Below are 22,219 nucleotides of genomic sequence, written 5' to 3' on the forward strand. Positions count from 1 at the left end.
ATTATCTAAAGCTATAGCAAATTTCCCAAACTAATGCGGTTCTAATTAAGACTTGGCGTTGGGAATCAGGGACAGCTGGCCGATTTGGAGGGAAAATAAAGCCAATTTGCCGATATCATTCTGAATTTCCGGGGTGGCGGGGGAAACTTTTCAGGACTTCATTTCGCGCTTTCGATATTTCGCGTAATTACCTCCTTCCGTATCTGACGAGCGTGAAATTGGCGTCTTGTGTTCCTTCTTCCTTCCTTCTCTCTCTTCGCGCCTCCTCCCTCACACTCATTTAACAGAATATAACGCAATTAAAACAGTTATGATAAAAGCCCCTGAGAAAATTGGCACTTGGAAACTTAATCATTGATACCTGTCCTTGTTCACTCTTTCTTACTTTGCCTCCATTGTTATGTTCTGTAAATATGGATGATTTAATGCAGAAGAGAGGGTCGTCTGCAAGCACTGGTATCAGGTGGCATGGGCAAGTGTAATTTTGGGCAAGAGAATGTGGACTGGGTAAATAAAGGTATGGTTGCGTGTGGCAAGGTGTTGTTTCCTCCCCGTCCCCCACCCCCACCCGACCATCCCCGGCCCTGCTCGTCCCTCACTCCCTTCCGTCCCTCGTCCTCCTGGACCCAGGCCCCCAGGCCCAGGGCCAGGCTCAGTGTGTGCCTGGCTGTCGTTGAGGTTGGGTGTGGAAGTGCTGCTCCGGGGCCTGTGTTGTGCACGTTGACACTGTTGGTGTGGCAGGGTGTGGTGCAAGTCAGTAACGAGAAGGTGAGGGACAAAAGGAGTGTGCGTGGCAGCACTGCGGCAGCCTGGCAGGGCGGTGTGTAAGGACATGAGGGCGTCGTGTGGGCGTGAGGCGTAGAGCATAGTGGGCGGCAGGGTGAGCTGTACAGGGGGTGAGATAGTGATCTTGGGCAGGAGTGTTGGCTGGCAGGGCGGGGGGCGCGTACCCCGCCCGCCAGCGGTATGTGCTGGTGCTGGGAGGGCATGGCGGGGGCGGTGCAGGAGGTAATGTGGGCGGCGGCCACTCTGGTGCGACCCGCGGCACACGTGGTGGTGGTGGGGCTGGACTCCGCAGGTAAGACCACACTCCTGCTGCGGCTGCGCTACGGCCACTACGTCAACGCCGTGCCCACCGCAGGCTTCAACACTGAGCGGGTGGTGGCGGGCGGTGGGCGGTGGGTGGTGTGGGATGTGGGCGGGGCGGAGCGCGTGAGGCCGCTGTGGCGCTCCTACACACGCGCCACGGACGCCCTTGTCTTCGTGGTGGACGCCAGCGCGGGCGAGGAACGGGTAGAGGAGGCTCGAGTGGAGATGGCCAGGGTGTGCCGAGAGAGTGGTGCCTCCAGCCTGGCCCTGCGCCGTCCCCGCCCACCCCTGCTGGTGGTGGCCAACAAACAGGACCTGCCCGCCGCACGCGACCCCGCCCACCTCGCCAAGGCGCTCGGCCTCCCGGACCTCCCTGAAGCCCAGCCCTGGGCCGTGGCACCTGCGTGCGCTGTAACGGGCGAGGGCCTGGAGGAGGCCATGGCCACCCTAAAGGCGCTGCTGGACAAGCAGCGCCAGGGACACCGCCAGTAATGAAACCACCCCCAGCATCACCCACATCACATCACACAGTGGCACCCCAGGACACACTCGCACCCACACCCTCACCCTCACTCCTGCCTCACCCCGGCACGACACGCTAGTCTCACCCTTCACCTGTCCTCGCCTCACCTGACTCCTGCTGCCTGTATATGATGGTGACGCTGCCGCAGCTTCAGGTCAAGTGCTGCTGCTCGCCACGATGTACACAAAAGGTCTGTCTCTAAGTAGTCTTCAGTTTCATATTTGTTTGATGAAGTTTGTTTGTCTTTCTGATAAAAGATAACATACTATTAATTAGTATCACAAGTGACTTGTTCTGCATTTTTTTATGCTTATGATGTCAGCGTTATAGCATAATGATGGAGAAGATGTCACGAAAATTGCATTCTAATAATACCAGCCCGGACAAGTTTTTCATCTACATGTTGGTAATACCGGTACTCATTTCCTGAGGACAAAGTTGATAAGCCAAAACAGGCACAGTACTTAAAACCATGATACATGCCAGTCATCGTGCTAGGAAAAAAAAAGGAAAAACGAAGTAGATAAATTATTACAGACAAGATGGTGGGAGTTATATAATAATAAATTATAAATAATAATAACTCCTATTATAACAATACCAAACAGAGGTTAATGGATGTGCATATTGGTTTCAGTGTAAAAGGCATTGACCTCTGTTTATATGGATTTGAGTTGGGTAGCTCGATTATGAAGCTGTTTATTTCATCTGTACTACATGGAAAGGGGCAGCGTTGATGAAAATAAACTGTGGAGGTAAAATAATGACCCAGTCAAGCTTAGCCTAAACAAACCAAATCGGCAAACATTTACCTGTACACCAAACTCCCTTCCAGGATTAAAGTTGTTTCACTATTTTTCATTTATGCTATGCATGAGATTCTGACATCCATTTCCGCCGCAATACATATGTAAATCTAAACCTAACCTAACATCAGCCTGTACTGATCCTCCTTAAGTGACCTACCTAATCTAGCCTAGCCTTGCCTAACCTAACTTCAGGTCTGAAATGCTTACATGAGGGGTCAATTTTCTGTCCAGTGCGTCAGCTAAAAAAAAAAAAAAAAAAGTGATCTGACGGTCAAATTTCCAAGGGGTCAGATTGGCACAGCTTTGGTGGCTTCTGTGTGAGATGCAGTTCTCATTGTAAACAAACACTATAATCGAAGAAAATCAAAACTGACCTGCGACGGATGCTTATAAAAGAAACGTTGCTTAGAAAACTAGGTGCTATACTGTAGGCCTATTTGTTTTCCTATGCATACGTTTGATGTAAAAGTAATAAAATATCATCAAAACAAACCTGCCCTGACCGGCTGTGACCTAACCTAACCAACCCAACCCAACCCAGCCAAACCTGTCCTAACCAACCCAACCCATCTTAACCCAAGAGTAAACCTGATTATAAGGAAGAGGAAAGTGTAAGAAAAGGCGCTGCTCATCTAGGAAATAACCTTCGGCGCCCCATCCTTAGGTGGGAAAGAGGTCAGAGTGATTATAAGAAATCCGTAAGTCTGTGAAACCACTCTTCACGTCCTGTATCCCTCATTTCTTATTTTTCTTCAAGTTTGTGATTAATGCATTCACATTCTCGTTGCCACAGCAGATTTGGCAGTACTCCTTCCCTGGAGATAAAGTTTGCATATCGCACCTAAAGATTTCTTAGTATGGGACTGATGCAAACTATGTCGACAATAAGAAGATACAAGTAATAGGCATGGGAATATCGAGGTGTAGTATGCAAAATAAATCTCATAGAAAGAAATGCAACGAAGTCAGTTATGCCAACGAAAATATGGATTGCAAGTTGAAGAAGGGGACCATACAGGAAACAGTAAAAGACTCCCCTAAAAAATAGAATAAAATAATAATAATAATAATAATAATAATAATAGATAAAGTTGAAACAGACCACAGTTTTATATCCACGGGGAATGATGGTCGTGTTTTCACTTTTACAGGAAACTTCGTGATGACATTTAATCAGCGACTTATTTTCTACCTCACACCATACTTTCTCTTGTACTGGTATAACATGTATTTATTTAACCGCTTCAGTCCCATGATTCTTGCCTCCATCCAGCTTCTTCCTGATTTGTAACTTTTTCTCTTGTTCATTTTATCTTTTTAGTCCCGTGTCTCTCTCTCTCTCTCTCTCTCTCTCTCTCTCTCTCTCTCTCTCTCTCTCTCTCTCTCTCTCTCTCTTTCTACCACTGCTTCCCTTTTATACAGTTCCTCTTACTGCTATTTCTTTTCTTTATTTTATTGCCGTTTCATATTTATGTCTCTTTTTTTGTGTGTGCCATATGGTCTTGTCTGGGACCAAGAGTTTATTTTTCAGTTCAGTTCACTCAGCTGACCCTGTTTTTCCAGCCAACTCAAGTCGGTTATAATAATTGCTGGAGAGGCTTTTCGAACGAGAGATGAAAGAAAGCCTAAACTACCCCTCTTAATGAGAGAGAGAGAGAGAGAGAGAGGGAGGTGGAGCGGGGGAGAAGGAGGGGGAGGCCGAGGATGAAATGGAGGGATGAAGTGGAGAGGTATATGACAGGGGGGGGGGTGAGCTGGGAGGAAGGCAGTGAAATGACAGGGGACAGGGCGACATAGAGGCGATTTGTTTGTGGCCACCCCTTACGGGATTAAAAAAAAAAGTGATCTGACGGTCAAATTTCCAAGGGGTCAGATTGACACAGCTTTGGTGGCTTCTGTGTGAGATGCAGTTCTCATTGTAAACAAACACTATAATCGAAGAAAATCAAAACTGACCTGCGACGGATGCTTATAAAAGAAACGTTGCTTAGAAAACTAGGTGCTATACTGTAGGCCTATTTGTTTTCCTATGCATACGTTTGATGTAAAAGTAATAAAATATCATCAAAACAAACCTGCCCTGACCGGCTGTGACCTAACCTAACCAACCCAACCCAACCCAGCCAAACCTGTCCTAACCAACCCAACCCATCTTAACCCAAGAGTAAACCTGATTATAAGGAAGAGGAAAGTGTAAGAAAAGGCGCTGCTCATCTAGGAAATAACCTTCGGCGCCCCATCCTTAGGTGGGAAAGAGGTCAGAGTGATTATAAGAAATCCGTAAGTCTGTGAAACCACTCTTCACGTCCTGTATCCCTCATTTCTTATTTTTCTTCAAGTTTGTGATTAATGCATTCACATTCTCGTTGCCACAGCAGATTTGGCAGTACTCCTTCCCTGGAGATAAAGTTTGCATATCGCACCTAAAGATTTCTTAGTATGGGACTGATGCAAACTATGTCGACAATAAGAAGATACAAGTAATAGGCATGGGAATATCGAGGTGTAGTATGCAAAATAAATCTCATAGAAAGAAATGCAACGAAGTCAGTTATGCCAACGAAAATATGGATTGCAAGTTGAAGAAGGGGACCATACAGGAAACAGTAAAAGACTCCCCTAAAAAATAGAATAAAATAATAATAATAATAATAATAATAATAATAGATAAAGTTGAAACAGACCACAGTTTTATATCCACGGGGAATGATGGTCGTGTTTTCACTTTTACAGGAAACTTCGTGATGACATTTAATCAGCGACTTATTTTCTACCTCACACCATACTTTCTCTTGTACTGGTATAACATGTATTTATTTAACCGCTTCAGTCCCATGATTCTTGCCTCCATCCAGCTTCTTCCTGATTTGTAACTTTTTCTCTTGTTCATTTTATCTTTTTAGTCCCGTGTCTCTCTCTCTCTCTCTCTCTCTCTCTCTCTCTCTCTCTCTCTCTCTCTCTCTCTCTCTCTCTCTCTCTCTCTTTCTACCACTGCTTCCCTTTTATACAGTTCCTCTTACTGCTATTTCTTTTCTTTATTTTATTGCCGTTTCATATTTATGTCTCTTTTTTTGTGTGTGCCATATGGTCTTGTCTGGGACCAAGAGTTTATTTTTCAGTTCAGTTCACTCAGCTGACCCTGTTTTTCCAGCCAACTCAAGTCGGTTATAATAATTGCTGGAGAGGCTTTTCGAACGAGAGATGAAAGAAAGCCTAAACTACCCCTCTTAATGAGAGAGAGAGAGAGAGAGAGAGGGAGGTGGAGCGGGGGAGAAGGAGGGGGAGGCCGAGGATGAAATGGAGGGATGAAGTGGAGAGGTATATGACAGGGGGGGGGGGTGAGCTGGGAGGAAGGCAGTGAAATGACAGGGGACAGGGCGACATAGAGGCGATTTGTTTGTGGCCACCCCTTACGGGATTAAGGCGTCTGGCAATTCCTTCCGAAATTGAATAAAATCGTCTGGAGATGACAGGAATGTAAAGCACGTCATCAGATTGAAGAAATTTACGTAGATACCCTTGGCATCAGTAACATACAAGAGGATTTATCAAGGTGTGATATGCAAAACAAATCGCTGGAGAGAAGGCGCTGTGGAATTTGCGAAACCACCAGGAGTGTGGCCTGATTGCCAAGACTGTTACAGGCCGAGACCCCGAAGGATGTGGTTCTCGTGGTTAGCAGTAGGACCGTTTGAATTTGGTTTGGGTAACATCTTTGGTTGTCTGTTATCATGGTTTTATTAATTTAACCATTTCTCTATGATAACCTGTACTGGAGAGGGACGCCTTCATGTGGTGGCACTGATAAACCGGCTGGCACAACTGCCTGGTTATACAAACGACCTGCATCCACTTCCCTATCCCCCACAAGGAGAATTGTGAACTGGATGAAAGAAGCAGCTTCAGCCTGCAGTCTACTGGGTTTACATTTCAGAAGAACCTGGTGCTACAACAACAACTACTACTACTGTACTATCACAAGCTCTTATTCAATTCTGTCTACTTTCACAGGATTCTAAGCAGCTTAACATAGGCAACTGAGGTGATTTATACAACCTTCAATACCCCTTCTGTACCAGGGATGTTTCCAATTAAAGCAAATCGTATGTAGGTAATCATAAACTACAAAAGCCGTCAACATACTGAAGGTGTTAACTCCAAAACTTCTCTCCATTTCATACCCTTGCCCACTTTTCTTGAGGTCAAAGGTATATTTAACTTTGAAATACACAGTTAATGAATAAATGCTTGTTTCATCTTAACTTGAAGGCGATTTTCATTTTGTAATTTATTTCCGTAGATAAACAGCAGAATAAGACAATACTACGGCTCTACATCTTTTCCACTGCACTTCTTCGTCACTAGTAGGATATCATACTGTAGCGTTAATCCCATGTTATATCTCAGCAGTCAAGACGGAGAGATGTCAATTTTATGCTTAGTTCATCAGAACAATGTGTAGGAAATAGGAGTAATAAGTTATAGTAGAAGTGATTTATATTATGTGCTGGCGAGAGAACTTTCATATATACTGGCCATGTGCCTCTCGCTCTCCCAGGGATGTATATCACACACCTCAAACTTTTACTTACTGTGTGTCATCGTTAACAGGGATATTGTACTGTATATATATTTTCGACTTATTATTCATTGTACTATACATTAGGGTCGCAAAAGTTTTACATACGATTATCCCTGTTTGCAAAAAATATAAATAAATAAATATATAAATAAATAAATACATAAATAAACAGAGAGACAAAGAAGTTGACAATAGCTTACAAGACGACGATGATCCCAAGCATAACTTCTTCCTGACCAGTTACAGGTGCAAAATCTTATCGACTCTCTCTCTCTCTCTCTTTCTCTCTCTCTCTCTCTCTCTCTCTCTCTCTCTCTCTCTCTCTCTCTCTCTCTCTCTCTCTCTCTGCGCCTCTTATTGTTATCACATTAAGGAAAAAAAAAATAATGCAGGGAAGTGCCGGGGGACTTTTGCTCATGCCTGTGTACATCCGTTTTCTAAGTGTCAGGGGAGGTTTCTTTGCTCTTCATCCTTAGCGATTTATTTTTGTTTATTACACCATAGCATTCTCTTGTATTTTCTTTATATCATTTTAGCCTCGATATAATTTTACATCAATTTTTTAATCTTTTTATTTCATTTCTTTTTATTTTTTTCTTTTTCTTTATTGACCCTACCTCACCCCCATTTTATCTTGGAAAGGAGTCCTGGGTGATGATGATGATGATGATGATGACGACGACGTAATGTACAGAATAAATAGCTCAGGAATAAATATCTTCCATCACTCAGAATACGACCCATAGTGAGGATGTTATAAGATGTGTGAAAATGGCTGATGGACAAGGAAAAATTTAAGGAAGTGTTATTATTTTTTTTTTCTTTTTTACTGTTTGCCAAGATCATTAACCTCCTTTGATCGGTGTGTGTGTGTGTGTGTGTGTGTGTGTGTGTGTGTGTGTGTGTGTGTGTGTGTGTGTGTGTGTGTGTTTTGTTTATATATTGTAAAAATGGAATATCGAAGAGAGAACATAATTGGAGGCGATGGTCATTAACTCCTAATTGTGTTTTGCCTCTGTAATCCCAGGACGTATTTTTCAGTCAATTATTCTTACCAATAAACAATTATATTCACCCCAGGAGAGACTTATTAAACTGCTGACGTCAGGGGAGGCTATATTTAACCCCCCAGCTCCAAACGCCCAGACTTAAAATGAATGTAATCGTCTGCAAATTGAGGGAATAAATCAGATATACGTCATAAGGATAAAAGGGTTGTTTATGATATCCCTAGGGGCAAGGGATGCATGCTACCCACGTATTCCCTGCTGTTCGTAAAAATAAAATATAAGGTTGCATGGGGTTAGGACTGAAAACCTGACCTCTTTATACTGGCGTAGGGAAGTGGCCGACTTCACCTCCCAGCACTTATGTTGCACGGAGCCTCATGTCTCTCAGAGCCGTGCCACACTGAGAACGAAATCGGACACACTCGAACGTAAACTGTCCAGTCGCCTCCACTTCTTTGTAGTACAGGGGGTGGTGTGTTGTGAGTCTACGTGGCACCAGTGTATTTGTTTACGTCTTACAACAGCTGTGATCCGATTGCCATAGCAGGCTTCTTCCAACACAGTAAATATAAAACGTACTCAACATCAAAATTCCTGCCGCCTCTCCTGCTTTCTCCTCCTTGGACTTTGAAAATCAGTGTGGGTAATCCGCAGCAACTGACAGTGATGGTTTTATTCGGCCACAGATCAGTGTCCATTGCTGCGATTTCACCAAATTGATTTTTAAAGTTCAAGGGTAGAAAGTCAGGACTGGCGACAGAACTTTTGATGCCGACTGTACATTTGTGACACCAAAGACCTCTGCTACGTCATCCATGTACTGCTTGGAAGTGGAGGGGGTTGTAGATAGAATTAAAAGTTTGAAGAAGAAAACTCAATTTCTTTGTGCCTCGTTCTGGCTATTCATTAGACCTTAAGTTTGATGATATTACACTGGAGGAGGGAGAAAGGCTGCGTGTGAGGCACCCGCTAAGTCACGTCCCCATTAAGATGAAAGAGCCGTGATTTGGATCTTCCCACCCCAAACGAACGTGGGAAATTGGGTTAGGATGATGATAATGATGATAGTCTATATAAAATTTAATTAAAAACTCGACAAAATGATGATGATGATGAAGATAATAATAACTGATATAAGAATTCAGTTGATAACTTGCCAAAATGATGATGATGACAGAGTATAGAAAATGTAATAACTTGACAAATCTCTTAACTCCTACTAGGCTGTTACCTTTATTTCCTACCATCAAACAGTTCATTCAACCTCGGGAGACTTAAAATCATTGGAGGTTAGATGTAGCTCTCAGTAGTACTCCCCTCCACTTCAGAAATTCTCTCCTAGGCTACATAAAATCGACTCTCATCAGCACGAAAAAGATGATGATTACGTGAGGGGGTTGACAGGGAAAAGCACTGACCCCTTTCACTGCTAAGCCAAAATACAACTGAAGTGTGTCTCACTTCGTCTTAAAGAATTACCATTGTAATTTCGTCTATCAATTTATAACAAGTATTGGGATTTTTACGTTAACTTGACCCAGATTTTTCGTCCCTTTGTAGCATATTTCAGGCATCTCATTGGCAGAATAAGACAATACCAAGACCTTACATCCTTTACGTAGCACTTCATCGTGACTAGCACCATACTCTAGTGTTTATCTGCTATTAAAGCTCAGTATTTAAGATGGAGTGACTGCAGTTTTAGGCCAGGTTAATGAAAAAAAAAAAAAAAAGCTATCGTTAGTCGTTTTTTATGGCAAGTAAGATTTCCACTATTAACCTCTTCAGTCCTGTGCATATTTTTTCCACTTCTTTTTCACCATGTATTTTGTTTTTCCCTTTCATTTTCACCATCAACTCATTTCAGTCTAATGCCGCGTTATTTCCACTTAATTTTCACCCTCTGTCGTAGTTTTTCACTTAATTTTCACCATCTGTCGTATTTTTTCACTCAGTATTTACGATCTGTTGTATTTTTTCACTTCATACTCACCATCTGTCGTTTTTTTTTTCACTTAATTTTCATCAACTTATTTTTTTCACTCAGTTTTTACCATCTGTTGTATTTTTCACAATTTCACCATCTGTCGTATTTTTTTCAATTAATTTTCACCATCTGTCGTATTTTTTTCTTAATTTTTACCATCTGTCGTATTTTTTTCATTTAATTTTCACCATCTGTCCTTTTTTTCACCAAATTTCAACATATGTCGTATTATTTCCACTTCATTTTTACCATCAACCTATTTCAATCCTGTGCCTTTTTTAATTTTCATTTAATTCTTATTTTTATTTTCATTTAATTCTTTCTATTTGCAGTCAATATTACTCCGTTTAGGGGATATTTTTCGTGGTGGGGAGGTTATGTGCATTCTCCATTACCCCTTCTCCAAAAGCCATCCCCTTGCAGCTAAGTAAAATCGTCTGGTCGTAACCTGAATAAATGAAGAATAGGTCACGGGACGAAATGAATGACTGAGGTTTTGTGTGTATGGCGTTAGAGAGCACTTCAAGGCCTCGCATGCCTGGGAATAGATGTGTTCAGAAATGTTCAAGCACCGTTTTATGTAGACAGTGTTCAGAGGTGTGTTATGGTGTATCGAGTTTTGGGTGTTTAGGCTGAAAATCCTTACTGAGCAGGTGGTTCTCTCTCTCTCTCTCTCTCTCTCTCTCTCTCTCTCTCTCTCTCTCTCTCTCTCTCTCTCTCTCTCTCTCTCTCTCTCTCTCTCAATTCAACCTCTTTCCACACTTCGTTTCTCTCCAATTCTCACTCCTCTCCCTCTCTCCTCTGTCTCCCGTCCTTTTAAGCTCCTCTTTCACTCTCCTCTCACATCCACTTCTTTAGCTGTTCCACTTCACGTCTTTCTTCTCTCTCCTCCTTTCTCTCCCTCACCCCTCCATCAGTCTTTTCTATTCTCTCCACTATCAATCTTCTCTCCTCTTCTCCTTTCCCATCGCTTCTCCTCTCTCCCATTTCTCTTTGCTCCTTTCCTCTCCTCTCTCTTCTCATATTCTTTATTCCACTTTTCTCTTCTCTCCTTCTTCATCTCTCCTTTACTCTTCTCCATTCACTATCGCTTTTTTCAGCCTTATCAGTATCTATCTATTTTTCTCACCTCTTTCTCTTTTCATTTATCAGTCCTACTTTCCCTTCCTTCACTTCTTCCAGTTCCCTTCCTCTCTCTTTCATTGCTTCATTTAACCTCTCTCTTCTCTTCACTTAATCTTTTCCTCTCCTCTCTATCTCACCTCCACTTTCTCTACCTCTTTCACTTCCTTTGTTTCCACTTTCACTTCTCCATTTCTGTCACCTCATCTCCCCTTTCTCCCTTCATCACTTCCGTATTTCACTTTCCTCCTCACCTCATCTCTCCCTCTTCCTCTGTCATTTTTCACTTCTGTTCACCCCTTTTCACATCTTTCCTCGTGATAGTTCACTTGTTTTGTCTCCTTCCCTTACCTTCCGTGTCCCTCCTTTCTACCTTTCCTCTCCTTTCCTTTCCTTTCCTTTCCTTTCCTTTCCTCTTTTCACTTCCAGCCTCCCCACTTCGTCTTCACTTCACTTATTTCTTCCTTTCCTCACTTTCTCTCTCCATTCTTTCTATTAACCCTTTTTTTTCATTTTTCTCGTTTACTTCATTTCACTTGTCACCTCATCACATTCTCTCTCTCTCTCTCTCTCTGCTACTCTGCACACCTTACGCAATAAACCTTGAGCAACAAAGCATCCCGGGCAAAAACTCAGACAAGGACACAGCGACACTGAACTCCCGACAGGCAAAACACTGAGAGCAATAACAGTGCAACAATCAGTGCAATTTAGCAACAATAGGGCTGGCACTGCAACAACAACAACAACAACAGCATCATTCATTACCACAATAACATCTCACACGCGACCACAGAAAAAAATATCACACACCACAATGACAGTAACTGCATCATCATCACCATTATCGTCATCATCATCATCATCATCATCATCATCATCATTATCATCATCATCATCATTCATAACCACAATATCATCATCATAATCACATCACTCACAACTACATCGTCATTATCATCATCATCATCATCATAACCATCGCCATCACCACCATCATCATCATCATCATCATCACCACCACCACCACCACCACCACCACCACCACCACCATCATCATCATCATCATCAAATTCAGTATCGCTACCATATTTTTTTTTTTTTTTTGGGGGGGGGGTTCGACAGGGCAAACTATTGTCTTCAACCATGACTGCACCAAAGAGAACGATACATGCCATTCAGCATTTAAAAGCATTTACAATATTAATTCGGTCACTCAGAGGAAGTTTAGACAGATAGATGGATGGATAGATAGATAGATGGATGGACAGATTGATTGATAGATAGATAGATATGTGGATGGATAGATTGACTGATGGATAGATAGACAGATGGATAGGTGGACAGACAGATAGACAGAAAGATAGATAGATAGATAGATAGATGGATAAATAAACATAGATAGATGGATAGATAAATAGACAGGTAGACAGATTGACAGATAGATAGATAGACAGACAGATAGATAAATAAATATTGCTTTCTTCAGACAATTTTTCTCACCTTGAAGCAGATTTCTTTGCAATGATGGGGATAATTAAGACTATGGTCCGTAATCTCGTCAGATAAGGAAGCTCCCTAACACTTCTTCCTTAGCTATTTATTTCTGGATACTGCTAGATAATATCCTTTTGTACGTTGTCAGTGCAGAGTATAGTGATATTAGAAGGATTTATGTAACACGAAGAAGGAGAGTAAGGTATTATAAACAGAATAAATCGATTAGGAAAAGGTGTTACGGAGCTTCCTTGATCCCTCCAGTTTAAAAAGTCTCCCTAGTCCTGAAAATAACTTAGGCCGGTATTCTCGTCGGTAAAGGAAGCTCCCTAACACCTATTCCTAAGCGATTTATTTTGTTTATTACATTTTACTGGCTTCTTCTGTGTTACGCAAATCCTCCCAATATCACCATACTCTCACAAATATCGTACAAAAGGATATTAACCAGCCACCTCCAAAAATAAATCGCTAAGGAAACGGTGCTAGGGACTTCCTTACCTGAAGAGAAAACGGGCCTCAGACAATTACAGTAATAAACGATACAGTTTATACCAATTAAAATGCCTTAATTGCTATACTAATTACTGTATTCCTTATAATCTAATTTCTTCTCAAATTCTCATCTCTATCTTGAATATTGAGCTGTAGCATTAGATTAAGCCTGGAGTATTTTGCTAGTCACGAAGAAGTGCTGCAGAAGAGGATGTAGAGTCACAGTATAGTAGAGTCACAGAGGATGTAGTCATGTGTGTGTGCGTGTGTGTGTGTGTGTGTGTGTGTGTGTGTGTGTGTGTGTGTGTCAGTTTTTACGAGTCGTTCCCACAATTACATCCACACCTGTTTCCTTCCTCCACACGTACATGTCTTCTCTACCTCCATCTCCACTTCTCAGCTTCTCTCCTACCTCTCATCTTTCCCCTCTCTCTCTCTCTCTCTCTCTCTCTCTCTCTCTCTCTCTCTCTCTCTCTCTCTCTCTCTCTCTCTCTCTCTCTCTCTCTCTCTCTCTCTCTCTCTCTCGTTATCCTTTTTGTTTACCTTTTATCATGGTCCTCCCTCTCAACACCATTACCTGTCCCTTCCCTCCCTCCTCCCTCCCTCCCTCCTCCTCTCTCCCTGCATTATCTCTTCCTCTATCATCTCTGCTTCCTCCACCCCTCCCTCCATCACCCCTCCCTCCTCCACCCCTCCCTCCATCACCCGTCCCTCCATCACCCCTCCCTTCTTCACCCCTCCCTCCATCACCCCTCCCTCCATCACCCCTCCCTCCTTCACCCCTCCCTCCATCACCCCTCCCTCCATCACCCCTCCCTCTTTCACCCCTCTCTCCATCACCCCTCCCTCTATCACCCTCCCTTCTACATCAATCCCTCCATCACCCTTCCCTCCATCACCCCTCCCTTCTTCTCCTCTCCCTCCATCATCCCTCCCTCCATCACCCTTCCCTCCATCACCCCTCCCTTCTTCACCTCTTCCTCCATCATCCCTCCCTCCATCACCCCTCCCTCCAGTCTCTCTTCATCACTCTCACTCAATGTCCTCACCTTCACTTTCCTCTAAGCCATACCTCCCCATCTCTCTCTCTCTCTCTCTCTCTCTCTCTATATATATATATATATAATATTTTTTTTTTTTTTTTTTTGTCCGTGTGGTCATATGAAAAATGAACAGAGTGATATGGAAAATATACCTACTATCTGTTCCCTGCAGCAGTCGGAATCGAACCTGCGACCACATATTCTCTAGGAAACTGCCCTGTCTGTTATGATGGGATGGGATTAAATAGATTGGGACGGGACAGGACTGGATGGGGGTAACGTAGGACGGGAATAGGTGGGGTTAGGTGCAATAGAGTGGGATAGTCTGGGATAGGATAGTACAAGATATAATGGGACTTAGTGTGAGGGATGGTATGGGTTGGGGTAAGATAGGGTAAGCGAGAACAGTAGGGAATGGGATAGGACAGAGTGGGATGAGAGAGGATAGAGTGGGATAGGATAGGGTGGAACATAATATAAGGGAGGGTATAGGATGGAGTAAGATAGGGTAAGACAGAATAATATGGACTGGTGTAGGGAGGCTGTGAGTGGAATAAAACTGAGTAGGCTGGGGCACTCGGCACCCGCTCTGTCATTTACAAGCAGGAGTTGCAGTGGAGAGAACCCCTCAGTACCGTCTCCTCTGCTGCACCAGTCCCCTGCACCGTCGTCACCATCATAACTTATAATTATTTCCTCCATGTACAAGGGATGGAGAAATTTACAGCACGGCCGTCCCATGTCGACGATGACATTAGTCAGAGGAAAAAAGAAATACAAGGTTCACTGGCGTGGTCATGGGGAGGCCCCTCCCCTTCCCCCCCAGCAGACTCTCCAGTATGGCTTGGCTCACCATTTATGGAAGCTTGGCTACGCTACTGCCAAGGTACGATCTCCCCGAGGCCAGCCGAGCCTTCAGCAGATGATACCTTCGTCGTGAGCAGTAAGCCCTTGCGAAAACGTTTTTTCTTTTTCTTTTTCCTTTCAATATTGAAAAAAAAAAAAAAAAAAAACTATGGCCAAGCAAATGTAATAACGACAAAAGTTAAACATCTACAATAAAGACTGTTTCACCTCACACCACCCCCACCCCGATGGCGGTAAAGCCTCGCACGGCAGCCGGGTTTCCAAATCTTCGAAAAATACTGCGCCTCTTGATTGTCCACCAGATTACAGGAAGAAAAGTTTGGCCGTAATCGTAACCTATCACCAAGAGACACTGCACTCCACTAAAACTCCTTCGTCCGCAGCGCCTCCAGTGCCAGAAGAGCACCCCACTGTCCCACAGAAATGCCGCCTTTGGGACCATTTCTCAAAACTTGCTTTTTGCAGTCTTTGGCCAAACATGTGAACTTACCCATAACAAAGCGAAAACTTACCGCAATGTGTCATCTCTTACGGCCATAACGGGCAGTACGAAAGCGGATCACAGGACGAAAGCAGATCACATTACGAAATCAGATCTTCACCATTCAAATCAAACTACTTTCATTTTTGTTTATCAGTGCAACTACCTCACCATTTCTTCAACTCGAGGAAGACCCCTGTTGGTGAAGGAGTTAATGAAGGCTGAATATAACCCATATAGTTTAAGGAATCTAGTCTGAGCTTAGTAAAATCTGTAGGAGATGGCAAGTATATTACATAAATGACGTACTGGAGTTGGAAGGAGCAAATATTTTCACTGGTTCTTGGTTCTTCATTGACCCTACTTTGGCCACAACTAAATTGGGGTTGGTATTGATAGCTGCGGACACTTAACCCCTTCAGTCCGATTATTTTTTCTGCCACATTATTTTATTAAACAAAGGAGAGACATTTTGAGCGATAGGAATTAGGGCCAGCCCCCATTACCTCTTTTCCTCCACGCTGTCTCTTGTAAACTGTAAAAAATCGCCAAAATCGCCAAAATTTTCTGGAGATAGGAAGACCGCTAGGGCAGAACACGTCACTGGATGAGAGAGAGAGCGAGAGAGAGAGAGAGAGAGAGAGAGAGAGAGAGAGAGACTAGCCCCTTCCGTCCGATGATGTATTTTAATCTAATCTTGGTATGTGTAGACGATGTTACTTAATTTAGCAGAGACCTCGTGTACAAATGGGATAAAGGTTATGTTTCTCTCTCTCTCTCTCTCTCTCTCTCTCTCCCTCTTTGTCTTATCCAAGGTAATTATTTTTCTTCCCATATTGACCAATTTATACCGTTTTATTATCTCTAGATTTTTTTTGCTCCTATCTAATTTTGCCTTCCCTCTCGTTCTAACATTTTTTTTTCCTTTCGTTAATATTTTTCAGTCTTTCTTCTGTCTGTCTATTAAAAAAAAAATTTAAATATTTTGAAGAAGTGCTTATTGTGAGAATGCAACTGTTTCAGCCCGACTTGAACCCCCTAAGTTTATTTTCTTTTCATATTTCTCGCTTCATTACCTCCCTCACACCCTCCTTCCTTCTTCACCTAATTTTGTTTTATCTTTGCAGTCCTTCTAGTTTTTTTTTTTTTTCTTGTCAGTTGCTCATCTGCTTCTCTCTCCCTCTCATCATTCTTTCCTTTCCATCTTCGTACCTTCCTCAACTCTACCCTTCCGTGACCTTTACCTTCCCTCTTCTCCCTCCCCTTCCCTTCACCTGTCTCCCCCCTCTCCCTATCCCCCTCCCCTTTCCCTTGCGCCCTTTACCCTCCCTGACTCCCTTCTACTTCACCTCCTCACCTTTCCTCTCCTTTCCTTCTCATTCCATCTCCTCTTTCTCCTCTATCGTCTTCCTCCCCTTCATTTCTCTTTAAACTTTCCATCATCTCACCCTCCCTATCTCCATATATATCACCTTCCTTTCTCCCTCTGTCTATCTTCCTTCATCCTTCTGTCCCGTTATTCTCCCTCCATCCCCTCCCTCTTCCCTCCCTTTTCTCCATCTCCTTTCATTGTCTCCAGCGTCTCATATTCCTCCCTCCCCTGCTATCTCACTCTCTCTTACTTTCCTTTCTTCCTCTGATATACAGTAATTCCGTTCTTTTTTTACTCTTTTTTTCCTTCCACCTCGCTCCCTTCTTTTCCCTTCCCCTTCCTTCCTTCTCGCTCCCTCCATTTTTCTTCTCTCTTCCATCACCCTCCCTCCTTTATCCTTACTTCCTTCATCTCTCTTCTCGTATTGTTTCCTTTGTTTTTCATCCTACTTCCATCTCTCCCAATTTTTGCTTCATCTTTCCTTCCATACCTCCCATTTTTCTCATCCCTCTTTCTTCTCTCTCGCTCCTTTTTTTCCCTCCATTTTCCTTCCGTCTCTCTCTCACCTTCTCCTTCCGTCTCTCTTCCGTCTTTTTTCTCACCCTCCTTTCCATCCCACTCCTTCCTTTTTCCTTCATTTTCCTTCCATCTCTATCCCTCCTGCTCCTCACTTTCCATTCATTTCACCCCTTTTCCTCCTCTTTCTTTCCTTTTTCCTTTTCTTCCTTCCATCTTACTCCTTCCTTTTTTCCTCCTTTTCCAACCTCATTCCCTCTTTTTCCTCCTCCCTCCTCTCTCTCCTCCCTCTCCCTTCCCCTCTCACCTTCCTTTTCTTCTCACCTTGCTCCCTAACCCAACCCTCTGACCCCCTCACCCTTTTAGCTCTCTGATTGCTCTCTTCCCTTCCTAGTCTGAGAGAGAGAGAGAGAGAGAGAGAGAGAGGGGGGGGGAGAGAAAGAGCGAGATACATAGACCATGCAGACCTGATGATCTCATTCCCAGAAGTTAGATTTATACAGCAAAGTAGAAGAGAGAGAGAGAGAGAGAGAGAGAGAGAGAGAGAGAAAGAGAGAGGGAGAGAGAGAGAGAGAGAGAGAGAGAGAGAGAAACCCTCAGCGTATTAAATAAGGCAACAGGAACAGCATTTCTCCATTGTTTTCCTTCCTCCTCATATTTCTTATCCCCCCCCTCCCTCTCTCTCTCTTCCTTTCTCCTCCTTCCTCCTCTCATCTCTCTTTTCACCTCTTTTCCTTGCTCTTCTCCTCTCCATTGTACTTTCTCTTCTTCGTGTGTCATCTTTCCAATCCTCTCTTCCATTCCTCCATGCTTTTCTCTCTCCATTCCCCTTCCCTTCCTCTTCCTTCGTGTTTCCTCTTCCTCTCTCCTCTAATCCTCTTCCTCTTCTTCAATCTTGTCTCCTCTGTCACCTCCTCATTTTTCCTCTCTTCCTTTAATCACTCTTCTTTCGCCTCCTCTTCTTTCCGCACCTCATCTGTTTCCTCCTCTTCTTCTTTCCTCTCTTCTTTCTTGTTTTCTTTTCTTCCCCTTTGAGCTCATCTTCTTGCCCTCCACTCTTCTCTGTCCTCCTCTTCCTTCTTTTCTTCACTCTTCCTTCTTCCTGTCCTTCCTGCCTTCTCTTCATTTCCTCTCTATTTCCTTCCTTTTTCTCTGTTTTTCCTCTCTTCTCATCTTCTCCTTCCCTTCTTCCTCTTCCTTTCTCGTATTTTCTTCTCCTTCCCATCTTCCTCTTTCCTTCTTACATCTTCTTCTTCTTCTTCTTCTTCCTTTTTGCTCTCTTCTTTTACTTCATGTTTCTTTATATTTCTCTCTCTCTCTCTTTTTTTTCTAACCCTCTTCCCCCCATTTTCTCCCTTCTCCTTCTCCTCCCGGCATGTGAGATGGGGAGGGGGGAAGGGAGCGTACCAGCATGAAGGGAGGGGGTGTGTGAGGGAGGGTCATGGGGAACGCAAAGCGGGAGGGAGAGGGGGGAGGGGGAGGGGAGGGGAAGGGGTATGAAGGGAGAAGGGAGGGAGGTGGGTAGAGGTAAGGTGAGGGAGGGGGAGGGGAGGGAAGAAGTAGAGGTAGGGGGAGGGAGGGGGCGCTAGTCTTTTGTTTTTCCGGTGCTGGTTCTGTCACGGCTCTTACCTCCCCCTCCTTTCCTCCCCCTCCATACTCCCCTCCTTCTCCTTCCCTCCCCCTCCTACCCTCTTTCCATTCTCACTCCCTAACTCCCTCCTCTCTCTCTCTCTCTCTCTCTCTCTCTCTCTCCCCCCCCCTTAAATTCTGTCAGCCTCTTTTCTTCTCCCTTTTCCTCTTCTCTCTTCTCTCTCCTCTCTATAATTCCTTCACAATTTTCCCATCTTCATCTCTCTTCCTTCCATCTTTCTCTATAACCTTTCCTTCAGAATGATCTTTTTTTTTTTCTTGCTACCACCTGACAAATCTATTCAGCTTAGTCTAGTAGTAGTAGTATTTTCATTATTATAATTATTATTATTATTATTATTATTATTATTATTATATTTATTATTATTATTATCATTATTATTATTATTATTATTATTATTATTATTATTTTATTTTTGTTTTCGAATTAAAGGGTTTTGGTGTCATCTTCATTAATTCCCCTCCTTTGGTGCTCTTTTGAAACTGAATGAAACCTCTAGCACCAGCAGGAAGAAACAGTAAACAACTTCCTCTTTCTGAAGGTGTTAAATCTCCTCATACCTGTGTTGTGTCTTCCTGTGTCGGGCTTGTCCCGTCACCTCACCCTTGAACCATTGCCACCCGCCTCACTACCCTCCTATCCTCCCACCTCAACTACCGACACTTACATTGGCACGGTGTTTAGGGGAAATTAATTTTATCACGTAACTCATAATACAAGTGAAACAGTGACTAGAAGTAAAGGACAGATATTTTACAGGAATTGCGAGTTTCTGTTATCCTCGCTCGCACCAACTCGCACACCAATTTGGTCAGTCTCTAGAGGTGACGGGGCAATAGGAACTTCAGTTAATCGCTAGGCAAGATAATCTCAGAGTTTCTTCGCTATGACGTAGAAACATCGATTAAGACGATTTCGTTCCATTAATTTCCTAAGAATCTTCCCATAAGGTGTATATATGTATTTGTTAAGCATTTTAGAAATTAATTATTCATACAAATCTTTACTGAAAGGTGGTATTGCATCGCTTAATATGAGTAGACACAGTGAACTTAATTTCATGAAAGACATTAATTTTTTTTCAGCTGTTTTCGTAATGCTTGCTCTTTCCTATTATACTTCGAGGGTTATGGGTTTTAATACATCCATTTCAGACACCGTGAGATTTTAATTAATGATAAATGATGTATATTTGGAAACCGTCTTTTCAGTGGGGTTTATATCTTGCGTTTGCTCCGATTCTCAGTTTTATTTTTGGCGGGAATAAATAACACCTCGTGACCATACAGCTTGATTCATTAACACAGATAAAATTTTGTGAGAAACTAATGTGAACTGGCCAAAGGAGCTTCGTTGTATACTGGCATGCAAGCAGAAAAATATACGTAACTACAACAGCTAGTGAAAAGTTAAAAAAAAAAAATGGCATAACCATTTTAGTCCTTCAACGTCACTGTCATTTTCCATCGATATTTTACGATCTTCTAGTTGACTTGGGTATTGAAGTCAAAGCTCAGGTGCAGGAGAAGAGCAGGTGCCTCTCAGTCAAGTTTATCACCCAGTAAAAAAATAACAATCCACAAGTATTCATTCAGAGTGTGCCGGTAGCGTTATTGATTTTACCTGCATTGTAAAAAGCCAGGAGTGTGAGAGCTACGCGTGCTTAGCTTCTTGTATTAATCCCTCCTCTCTTTTCATCATCTCCATCAACCTCTCTCCACCCTCCACCCATTCCACCCACCCTTCACCACCCTCCACCCATCCCACCCTCATCGCCAAAGCTACCCCTTACATAACGTCCATCTTTACAGGCTGAGTTCGTCCCCTCCATCTTTATTTCCACCTATCCCACCCTTCTCTTTCCACCCATCTCACCCTTCTCATTCAACACACCTCATTTTTCCTATTTCACCCTTTTTACCCTTTCCATTCCACCCACTTCACCCTTCCCTTCTCCTCCACATCATTCCATTGAAAGAAGTCTGTTTCCACCACCAACACCACTGCTCATACAATGCCCATTCCGGGTACCGTCATTCCGTCGTTAAACCACCCACCCCATTTTAGCCCATCCCACCCACCTCACCCACTCCTTTCCGCCTCTCCCACCCACTTTTCTCCCACCCACACCTTTGACTTGCACCCTGCCAGACTACCTACAACACCCATCTTCAAAACAAATTATTTCCCCCAGCATACCAAACTACATACCATCATCCCGACCCATTTTGCCCACTCTTCTCCATCCACTCCACCTACACTGAAAGACCTGAACTGACACTCTACCCCAAGACCCATTGCACTGGTGGGACTGATATTAGGCACACACACATCCATAAGCATGACCTATGAATTAAACTGATGGATCTAACGGGAAATTAAAGGCTTGAAGACTCGTATCTCAAGAACACCAGCACTAATATTACACCTACTGCATTTGGCACACACCTTCACGAGCAATGGCCCGACTCGATCATCGTCGACCTAAATTGCCTGACAGACCTGAAGTAACCTAAAACCCTATAGAGCAGCTGATGTGCTCTTAAATCTAAATGGATGTAGTTATTCCTGAATGACTCTGAACCTTATCTGACCCAGTATGCTTGAATATGAAAGACCTGGATGAACATGACGACCTGAATGAACCCAACAGAACCTGGACGTCCCTTAACCTACCTTAGTGAACCACACCTGACACAGATGAACCCAGTAAGTCTTTGACGGACTTGTACTGAGCTTAATGCATAAAAATTAAGCTGATTAGACTTGGAGTAATAAAAACTTGGCGTGACTGCTCTGATGACCTCAAAGAAGCGATGTAACTGTTATCTTATAAAACCTGATTTGATTATTGGACCAGTTTGTTTTCAGGTCACACTGGAAAATCATCATCCATTCTGACTTATTTTTATGACTGTTGTGTTAGCAGATGATCATGTCGGCTTTGGTTATACGGTTCATTGTCTAAAGATCGTAAAGTATGATTAGACCTTGATACTGGTGATTGTTCTTACCGGCACGTCTCAAGGCCCAGGTAGTTGAACACACCTGTTTACCTATAGTTCCTTTTATCTTAGACACAATCCTTCTCATTGCACGTTCATTGAAAACCAAGACACCACTAATACCTACCACTTAAACCTATATACTCGCAAGCATCATTTTCTAATCCCAA

General features: G+C 43.2%; 1 protein-coding gene across 1 annotated transcript; it reads left to right on the forward strand.

Moving 5' to 3' along the window:
* The first annotated feature begins 966 nt into the window (after window positions 1-966).
* Window positions 967-1,581, forward strand: LOC145413387 (ADP-ribosylation factor-like protein 4C). Its single transcript, XM_080283075.1, has one exon. The coding sequence runs from the start codon at window positions 967-969 to the stop codon at window positions 1,579-1,581; it is 615 nt and encodes a 204-aa protein (XP_080139201.1).
* Window positions 1,582-22,219: the final 20,638 nt, after the last annotated feature.

The sequence above is a fragment of the Coenobita brevimanus genome, chromosome 96 (assembly GCF_032717465.1).
Source record: "Coenobita brevimanus isolate Jiangsu-jjx chromosome 96, ASM3271746v2, whole genome shotgun sequence".
In the NCBI taxonomy this organism is placed as follows: Eukaryota; Metazoa; Arthropoda; class Malacostraca; order Decapoda; family Coenobitidae; genus Coenobita; species Coenobita brevimanus.

Excerpts from the sequence above, each read along its gene's own strand:
- LOC145413387 (XM_080283075.1), top strand. The coding sequence starts at position 967 with ATGTGCTGGTGCTGGGAGGGCATGGCGGGGGCGGTGCAGGAGGTAATG.